This window comes from Eurypyga helias, unplaced genomic scaffold, assembly GCF_000690775.1.
Source record: "Eurypyga helias isolate BGI_N326 unplaced genomic scaffold, ASM69077v1 scaffold27769, whole genome shotgun sequence".
Taxonomy (NCBI): Eukaryota; Metazoa; Chordata; class Aves; order Eurypygiformes; family Eurypygidae; genus Eurypyga; species Eurypyga helias.
Window position 1 is genome coordinate 1 of NW_010270517.1, and position 10,952 is coordinate 10,952.

The 10,952-nt window shown below is 38.4% G+C and overlaps 1 protein-coding gene across 1 annotated transcript; it reads left to right on the top strand.

The window, feature by feature from the left end:
• Window positions 1-7,346: 7,346 nt before the first annotated feature.
• FILIP1L (filamin A interacting protein 1-like) lies at window positions 7,347-10,490 on the top strand. Its single transcript, XM_010158483.1, has one exon. It carries the CDS (start codon window positions 7,347-7,349, stop codon window positions 10,155-10,157), a length of 2,811 nt encoding a protein of 936 aa, XP_010156785.1. The 3' UTR covers window positions 10,158-10,490.
• Window positions 10,491-10,952: the final 462 nt, after the last annotated feature.

Below are 10,952 nucleotides of genomic sequence, written 5' to 3' on the forward strand. Positions count from 1 at the left end.
ATTATTTAATAATAATTCTCAACATAATCTGTTACAGTAAATCAATGCTGCTTTTCCACTGTAATAAATCTGAAGTGCAAACACAAAATTTGACTTGTTAAAGACAAAGAAAAGACAAAAGCAAGACCTGGATTAGAACCGAGAAATTCTGCCTCAGTCTTGTTGCTTTGACCCCTATACCACATCTCCTGTGGTTCATCTTTCCATTTCCTTCTGAAAGCTTTCCATCTGCAAAACTATAATTTCCTGGCTGACGTAAATTTGAAGAGTTCCAAATTCTGCTGGTTGCATCTGAAATGACTTGCTTTATTTCTGACTTTACAGGCAGTGTAGAGAGAGGGCGAGAGAGACAGGGGGTGTGTGTGAATATATAGTATGGTAATACGTAACTGTCCCTAACTACCAACCAACAAAACCCAAGTCATATATATTCCTGTGAATTAAGTTATTGATGCATTTAGGTGCAGAAAAATACGATTAACAGTCACACTACATGCACAATTATGTGCCATTGAAATGCCAACAGTAATAGATACTGGGTTCAAAGAATAACTGAAATAGCTGTTAAATCTAGGAAGAGGGAAGAAGAAAGAAAAGTGCATCCCAAAAAAACAGTGACCCATCAGAGTCCAGCTTACAACTCGTTGTGCCATATCTTCTAGCAGCTGAACTCTGGGACCCAGTGTTTTTAAGGCTAACTTCAACGTAAAGCTCATTAATATTGCAGTCTTGACAGCACTCATTTACAATCATTCTTCAGGATATGCTGTCAAGAAAAAAAAAGAAAGAAAAACAAAATAATATTGCGGTCTTGACAGTTAGCACTCATTTACAATCATTCTTCAGGATATGCTGTCAAGAAAAAAAAAGAAAGAAAAACAAAACAAAAACCTGCCAACAGTTTCATAGGGCAGCAACTTCTTTATTCCCACCTACAAGTTCTGCACTTCCCTGTCATAACCTCGGATGTTGCAGACGGCTAGCATTACAAGATGGGAAAGGAACAGACAGAATTCATAACTGACACCTTGCACATTCAAACAGTTACTGCCACAGAAACCATTATTGCTTTTGACACAAGGCTGTTGTTTTGATAGGTTATTTCCAAGAACATCTAGATACAGCAAGAATATAATGCAAGACAGAAAATTATTTTCTTAAACTGAGGTTTCAAGATAAAGCAAAACTAAATTTTAGTGCTGAATTAAAATTACACCAACCGGAAGTGAATGTTAATCCAGTCTTAAATTAGCAAATATAAGTTTGTTAAAAATTCCTCATGTCATGTACTGTCACCAAATATACACAGGATTTCATAACATTTATGAGTGCAAATTTCCCTATATCACCAGGAAGAATTCTCAGCAGCTGAGTAGTTATGAAATCATGGTCATAAACAACATAACTGTTCCAGATTAGTTACTTTTTAAAAGAATATATTATCCATGTATGTTTACTCAACATCACAGCTAAATACACCTGGTTATCCATTTGAAGTTTTGCCCAAGTTAAGCCAAAACTGGTAACACCTTTCATCATACATAACTTTTATTAAGGCTCGTGAAGCCAGTGAGCATTTTAAGCATCAGATAAAACAATGATTACTCTGTGATTGTGGAATAATAAGCAAAACTCACACCCGACTCATTAGAAGTCCTCATTTTATACAATAAATTTCCTTATTGGGACATTTGCCTTACACACAGTTCTCTTGCAGTTGAAACACCCTTTGTGGATGTTTGCATCCCAGTATAAACTAATGATTTAGAATATACATATGTAAATAATATATTGGAAAACAAATTTTAAATTAAGTCTTTGCATTCTGTCGGGAAGTGCTGACTGATTCAGATAAAGCCAACAGATTACACAATAGCTATGGTATGTTGCTGCTGTAATTTCAAAGGCTTTTGACCTTCTTTATGACAAGGGGGGAAATAAAGAAGCATCAGTAAAGATAATAGAAAGCCATAAAAGTAGCTATAACATGTCCTCATAAAAACTACGTATCAGTAGGTAGAACTGTAGGCAAAGAAGGAAAACAAAAAAAAGGAAAACCACCCCAAGACCAGATACACATTTCAACAAACCCAAATTTTTGTTGCCATTAACTGTGGAATGCACAGACTGGCTTTCTTCCAAAAATAAGTATTTAACTACATTGGTGTCAAAAATTACAACTTGTAAAATGTACCAGAAGTGATGAAGCATATTTCTTCTCTTAAAGGCCAGACTAGGGCTTATTGCTAATGGGGAAGAATGCCTCAGACAAAGAAGCATGACTTCATCCACATTTAAAAGCTTTCAGCTTAGTGGTTTTATCTGCATTGTAGGGGGGAAATTCAAGCACATGTACAGGGGGAAATTCAAAACTGTAGAATCAAGTCTCCCTCGTGTTACAACCTGCAGAACCTCTAGTAAGCCCTGTCTTTTATCTGGTGAAGGGTGAAGAGCACAGGAGCTAGATAAAAACATCATTCACACACCCACAATAAGTAAAAATCTCAGTCATCTTTGCAGAATGATCTGACAAAAAAAAAAAGTGTACATTAAAATCTCGATACTTTGGCAGAAGGAATGGCAGAAGTACAGCTTTACAAACCAACACCTATTTCACTTGCTTCCTTAAAAACACAGCCTCTTCTAAAGCTACCATTATAAGACTGCTTAAAGAAAAAAAAAGTCAGCATTTTTATTCTCCTTATTCTAAGAATAATGATTAATTCTAGAACAAACTCAAGAAAATTACAATAAAGGTCTTGCAATAGTCTCACATGCTTCCTTCTTTAGCCTCCTTGAAACTCAAAGGAAAAGCAGCCCCCTTAGAATCCTGTAAAAACATAAATTAAAGACTGTTGATGTAATACAGGTTCCCCCATGACAATGGAAAACCCCAGTTAAAGACAATAGTATCACATGACACCAAGAAGACAATGAACCATTTGGGGAGTCCCCACATCTGGCACAGAACACACAGTCATCATGTTGTTAAATAGCCGAAGCTACAAGTACTTGAAAAAAGCAACACAACAAAAACCTGGAAAACAAGACAACACGGTTGAATGCATGGTATTAAGACCAAGGAGCTATAATGCACACATTGAGGAAAGCAATTGCAATCAACAGACGAGAGCTGGCAAGTACAATTTATTTAAGGAAATAAAAAAAGCAGGCAACTGGTATTAGTAAGCTGTACCAGTAAGTCAATAGTAAGCCACAGCAAAGCAGTCATTGTAACAAAAGCTACGAAGAAAAAGCAACAAGACACTGCCCTGATGCTGTTTAACTGCCTAACATTGATGTTCATAAAAACAATTTCCAATGACTGTTTTTGCTGGTCTGGATTCAGAAATGGTTCTTGTAGTCCTATAAAGTCAACTGCTTGGAACCACCTATGAAGGCTTTGCCTAAATGATGTACCTACGTTTAATGATATGCTTGCCTAATGATATACCTGCCTAATATAATACTACATGATCAGAAAGTTCAACTGGAAACTAAAATGATGAAAATCTTTTATTGGATAGGGTAGTACCTGTTCTTTTTTTTCTAATTATTATTTGTTTAAGCCAACTTTTTTTGACCTGTGCATGTATTTTTTTGGTAAAACTGCTCTCTCAAATACGCTGGATACCCTTCTCCAGGAAAATAGTGTTTTGGATGAAGTTAACACATAGTATTTTTAACCTGTCACAAAAGTATGCAAAATATGACAAATTGCTATTAACAGTTACAGCACTTCAATTAAACATGTGATTCAAATGATACACATAATCAAGCCCTGTCCTGCAGAAGTCAGGTTCCCCAAAAAAGCTGACCAAAAACAAGTGATGAATTTTATAAACACCCAAACCAAACAAAAAAACCCAAACATTTTAGGCTCCTCTTCCATTCCCAAGTTTATGTGTGCAGACACTGTTACTTTGACCTACTGAACCATGCAGCCAAGGAAAAATTCTTCTGCAAATATTAACGGGACTCCCAGTTGACTTCTTACGATATCAATCTCAACTCTGCCCAAGAAATTGTTATTTATTCAGCACTGTTGAGGACATTTTCTGTATAGCAATACAGAAATACTTCCACATAGGAAATATTTTCCTATATAGAAATATCTATGAATAAACATACACTTAGCAAAAGCAAGTGCAAAAAACTTATTTAACTACACAATATAAAAAAATAACATGCTTAATACATCCCTTTTTTCTTTTTAGAAACACATTAAAATCCTTTAACTCACAGCTTCTGCACTATAATCCACAACTTCAACGGAGTGATTTTGTAAGTTACATATAAGGGTTTCTTTTCAATACAAGTATTTTTATTAAGTATAGGTATATATAAGTATTGTTTCAAAAACAAAGAGATCTCAGGGTTTAGAATATTTTCTTGTATTTCTGTTTGAATCTTGGACCTGCATTTTATCTTTTGAATGAAGGAAGCATTTTTAAATACCCTGAAGTCTTTTGGCATGACTGAAGAAACAGAATCTCTTGAAAATCCTTCTCACTTTATACAGTGATCCAGGTCAAATACCAATAATTTAGGCACTTTCATTCAAATAACTCTTGCAACACAGACTTGATCAGAGACTGAGTTAGACTACCACACTCAAGCGCTCAGTTTGGGCTGGAACCTCAAGTGCTTTGCTGAAGCAAGTCTTAAGCATCCCAGTTAGTTTGAGAAATGAAGTTACAGAAGAAAACAGAGAAGACAACAGAAAAAGCCACAGATTGTATGTAAACTGAAACTGACTGGAAAGGACTGCTATAATTATTTAGTCAAACATGTGTCAACTGATTTTATTATTTATGCACAATTATCTTATTTGCATCATAAAATTTATACAGCATCCCTATGAAAATTACAGTTGTTGGTTACTCTTTGGTCTAAGAGTTTTCTTTCTATAACAAATGAAGGAGCATTACAGTTCCATTTGGCCAGAGAGATATCAACTAGGTAATACAGAAGTGTTGGGTAAAACATGATCAATGTAGGTGTTAATCAACTCAGCTAAATTTGCCTTACAAAAATAAATTATAATGAAGCAAGTTAAAATAAATCAAATGCGAATAAGCTCAAGTCTATTTTAACAGTTCTAGTACGATGTCTTAACTTCATGCATAGACAAAAGCCGAGTTCGTTCCAGATGAAATTGTCAGTTATGCTTCTGTTATGATTTTATATCTATGGCAACGGTAAATCATCAATTGAACTTCATTACTAAAGCATTTAGAGACAAGGGTGGGGAGGGAAGAGAGTTTTATGCTAAGAAGAGCTCACACTGAAAGTAGCACTGAAAAGTGGACAAAAGTTTCTATACTAACAACACAGTCAACAAGCGGCCTTTGAAGATGGAGCAGTCTTCTCCCCACTTACTCCTTCTCTGAACCAGCAGCATTCCTTCAGGCTCGTCTCACAAACCACTCCCTCTCCTCTTGTACCTTTTCATGCCTGTTTACCCCGTTGCATTAATTGACTGTTGTAAAGAATTTGGGGCTGCTTTAAGTCTTTGATATCAACTCTGTTCATTGCTACTTCTCATTCCATCAATTTTTCATATAAAGCATTTTTTTTTTTGCATTGAATATAGTGCAACTAAAATAAAAACATTGGGGATAGTGAAGGTGGTGTAACGAATTCCATAGTTAGACTTCTATACAATATCACCTTAAATCAGACAAGTCTGATGGACAGCCATAGGACAGCAGGGACTTCCTCTCTCTGTGCAGGAAAAATGCAGTGCTGCCAGAGGGGATGTTGCTGAGGCAGCCTATTAAATGCCCAGAAATACATGCCTCCAGTCAGCCAACAGCTAATAATGGGCTGCGCAAAGGAGGCCGTTATCTAAGCTCTTCCTGAACTAAAAGCATGACTGCAACAGGAACTTGTCAGTGGGAAGCTGTGAAGACTCACGACTTGGACAAGGGCATCACAACAGTGACCAGAGACAAATGTGGAACAGGAATCTTATGTTTTAGCAGCAACTTCTAAGAGTGATCTTTGTATTTCAGAGGAGGGGGGGCAGACTAAAAAAAAGCAAGGGGCCACAGTTAATGAGTGCTGAAGCAGTCTTTTTGTGCACGTACGGTCCTGACATGCAATTCATATCCCTTGCGTAAACTACACAAGTAGAACTATCCCATACATACGAACAACAGTGAAACATACACATTCTAATACTTTATTACTTCAATCTAGGCTTTTCAGACTTTCCTTTAACACCACAATACAGTTATAGGTTGACTGTAGGAAAAAGCTAATTGAAAGAAGGCAAATGTGCTGGCCAAACTTCGTCATACCTCAGCCCAAAAGGCACAACCTGCATACCTGTTCATCTGCTGGCTGCAGTTTGGTTTGTGTGTGCATGTGTATGATACAAGGTCACAAGGCTTGCGTTTTCATCGAGGACTGACTTCCCCGCCATGCTTAGTTTTGCTCTGATGCATGACTTAGAGAACTTGACATTAGGCAGCCTGACTAACTGTCTAGTGAGGTCACATTTCCTTCCCATACTTTAACAGTCATAAGGTTTAATCATAAAGCATCAGGCTGGTTTATAAGTCACTTAAAAGTATTAAGAGTTTTATGATGATGTAAATTATACCTGCTCTTGAGGGCTGCACTAATTTAATTTCTCAACCACTGTGATAATCACATTTCTTAAAAAAAGCTGCATGCACATGGCTAGCCCCAGCAAACAGCCAAAATCAGTGTTGTTCCAGTACAGATTAGCAAAAAGTTGCACAGATTCCTACCAAAAGCTGCAGATGCAATCAGAGGTGCATAATTACTGAGATTGCTAAGTCTAAATGATCACATTGAAGTGTCCATTATAAAAGAACTTCTGAATAGCAAGTACGGCCTGTGAGCCCCATGCCGCTTCACAGAATCACAGAATGGTTTGGGTTGGAAGGGACCTTAAAGAACATCTAGTCCCACCCCCGCTGCCATGGGCAGGGGCACCTTCCACTAAACCAGGCTGCTCAAAGCCTCATCCGGCCTGGCCTGAAACACTTCCAGGGATGGGGCATCCACAACATCTCTGGGCACCCTGTTCCAGTGCCTCACCACCCTCTCCGGGAAGAATTTCTTCCTGATATCTAATCTAAACCTCCCCACTTTCAATTTAACCCCGTTACCCCTTGTCCTGTCACTACAGACCCTTGTAAAAAGTGTCCCCCCCAGCTTTCTTTTAGGCCCCCTTCAGGCACAGTCTCAGTGGATGGAGAATTTCTGATTTGCAAGGAGGTCTGCTTGTAGTTTCAATTATGAGTGGATGTTTATGCGCATCTGGCAGAGATGTCATGGTATTTCAGGTGTGTGTTTAAATGCCTATTAAAATGGCTACAAAACACAATATTATTTCCTCCCACAGACTGAAAAAGCTTCTTGAGCAAGAAACAGCATATCAGGCAAAAAGAGAGAAGGAAAACAACAAGAAAATAGCTAAACTGAAAGAAGAATTGACTAAACTGAAATCCTTTGCTTTATTGGTGGTGGATGAACAGCAAAGACTCACTGAGCAGCTGAATCTACAAAGTCAGAAAATTCAAGAACTAACCACTTCTGCAGAACAAGCACAGGAGAAGCTGGCTTTTGCTGAAGCAAAGGTTCAAGAAGAGGAACAGAGAGCCAGCAGGCTGGAGGCTGAACTTCAAGCCCAAAGCAGAAAGATTTCCCAAGACCAAGAAGCAATGATGGCCAAGTTAACCAATGAAGACAGCCAGAATCGTCAGCTCCGATTAAAACTGACTGCTCTCAGCCGACAAATCGATGAGCTGGAAGAGACCAATAAATCTTTACGAAGAGCAGAAGAAGAACTGCAAGACCTAAGGGATAAGATAAATAAGGGAGAGTGTGGGAACTCCACGCTTATGACTGAAGTAGAAGAACTACGGAAACGACTGCTGGAGATGGAAGGAAAAGATGAAGAGTTAATAAAAATGGAGGATCAGTGCAGAGAACTTAATAGAAAGTTAGAAAAAGAAGCATCGCAGAGCAAGAACCTCAAAGGGGAAGTTGACAAACTCAACAAAAGAATTATGGAGCTGGAGAAATTAGAAGATGCTTTCAACAAGAGCAAACAGGAATGCTACTCCCTGAAGTGCAACCTAGAAAGAGAAAAAATGTTAACAAAGCAGTTGTCCCATGAGCTGGATGGCTTAAAAGCTAGAATTGGTGAGCTTGAAGCAATTGAAAGTAAGTTAGAAAAAACTGAATTTACACTTAAAGAAGACTTAACAAAGCTGAAGAGCTTAACAGTGATGCTTGTGGATGAAAGAAAAACTATGGGTGAAAAAATAAAGCAAACAGAAGAAAAGCTGCAAGCTGCAACATCGCAGCTTCAGGTGGAACAAAATAAAGTGATGTCTGTTACAGAAAAACTAATTGAGGAAAGCAAAAAGGCACTGAAATCTAAATCTGACGCAGAGGAAAAAGTGTCCAGTGTTACAAAAGAAAGAGATGAACTGAAAAACAAACTCAAAGCAGAAGAGGAGAAAGGAAGTGATCTTGTTTCCAAAGTGAACATTCTAAGAAAAAGACTTCAGTCACTGGAAGCTGTTGAAAAAGAATTTCTTAAAAATAAACTTAAGGAGAGTACCAAATCCAGCACCTCCTTGCAGCAGGAGAACAACAAAATCAAAGAGCTTTCTCAAGAAGTTGAGAGGCTTAAGCAGAAGCTGAAAGAAATGAAGGCTATAGAAGATGATCTTATGAAAACTGAGGATGAATTTGAGTCTCTAGAACGAAAATACGTCAACGAACGGGACAGAGCCAAACTCTTATCAGAGGAGCTGGAGGCTGTGAAAATGGAAGTGGCTAGGTACAAATTAACAGAAAAGGCAGAGGCCAGTCAAGAGCAGCGCCTTTTTAAGAAGCTCAAAGAAGAGGAAGCAAAATCAAGTCATCTTTCCAGACAAGTAGATGCACTGAAAGAGAAAATTCATGACTATATGGCCACAGAGGACGTAATCTGTCACCTGCGAGGGGATCATACAGTCTTACAGAAGAAACTCCTCCAGCAAGAAAATAAGAACAGAGAGTTAGCAAGAGAAATGGACAGCCTCACAAAGGAGTTGGAGAGGTACAGACGCTTCAGCAAGAACTTCAGGCCCGGTCTCAATGGAAGGAGAATTTCTGATTTGCAAGTTTTTTCTAAAGAAGTCCAGACAGATGCAGCAGACAATGAACCACCCGATTACAAAACCCTCATGCCTTTGGAGCGAACAGTCATAAATGGGCAGCTATATGAAGACAGTGATAATGAGGACAAAGACAACAATGAGGAGGAACAAACAGTGTCTTTCAAAAGCAACTCATCCATTGCAAATGCCGTGAACAAAAAATTATGGATTCCTTGGATGAAGTCCAAAGAGACCCATCCTCAAAACGGAAAGATTCACACGAAGCAAAATGGAAACTGTGCACAGACCGGAGACCTAGTGCTAAGCCATACACCTGGCCAACCTCTTCACATAAAAGTAACTCCTGACCACGGACAGAACACAGCAACACTTGAAATAACTAGTCCTACCACTGACAGTCCTCACTCCTACAAAAGCACAGCAGTTATACCCAACTGTGGCACTCCAAAGCAAAGAATAACTATTATTCAAAATGCCTCCTTTACACCCGTAAAATCAAAATCAGCAGAAGGTTACATGAGCCCAGAGCAAGTAACTTCTCCTATCACTATGGCTACTTTTGCAAGGTCTCAAACTCCTGAATCATGTGGTTCTTTAACTCCTGAAAGAACAATGTCCCCTTTGGCTTTACCAGGTTCAAGTTCTCAGGAACAAATACTCTCCTCAGAGCCTTTGGAAATAGGAGCCAAGCACACAGTCTTTCGAGTATCCCCAGACAGGCAGTCCTCATGGCAGTTTCAGAGGTCTAACAGTACGGGATCAAGCGTAATAACTACTGAGGATAACAAAATCCACATCCATTTAGGAAGTCCTTACGTCCAAGCTCTCACCAGTTCCAAGCCCATCAGCCCCTGTAATGCGGTGCAAGACAACAGAACTCCAGCACTAGCTAATGGCCTACCCAGTAAGCCCACCAATAAAATCACCAGCAGTATTACTATCACACCAACAGCCACTCCTCTCCCACGGCAATCACAAATTACAGTAAGTAATGTCTATAACTGACCCCCATCCGTGCTGACACCCTTACCAGCAACCCATCCTGTTTTTCATCCCAGCAAGAATGGTTTGGAACAGCCCCTTTACTTTGGGAGAGATGCATGAACTATACAACAGTATATGGAACTAACGTTAGGTTTTGCCTGCTTAGTGTTATCAAGTGTGCACTTACTGTATATCTTCTCATCGAAATACAGTTATGTAAAATATTTAATCTTGCACTTGTATAAATGCATCTTTATGTATTTCTGTTTTCAAAATAACTCACATTACTTTTGACTGCAACTTGCCTGGTAAAATATTTTAACATTACAAAAACAGTAAATAATTGATTATTTTTATCATTGCTTGCAGAATATTTATATTCGTTATGTTGTGTTTTGTGGGGTTTTTTTTGCATGTATGGTAGAATGTGATTTAAGCCATAATATTGCCTGCTAACTTCAGATAAGACTTGATTCATTATCTTCCCTGCTATTTCCCAGCTCCTCCAAGCCCTCTCATTTCAGATAATTATCAGTACATCACAAACACACACTCAAAATACTATCTGTTGTATCTCATTACAAATTTATGATACATGATATGTTCCAGAGCACAACCACCACTTTTCCTCCCCATCTTTTTTTATGCTTTGGGTTAAAACTCTTTTTAAACCTTCCTGCAAACCTTTCTTCTGAACTGAGTTCAGAAGCTTATATCACAAAACGATTCTTCCTAAACAAGGCAGGCTTTTTTTGTCCAGTACAGCAGAAAACCTGCTATCGTCTAGGTATACTGTAAGACAATAAAGGCAACACT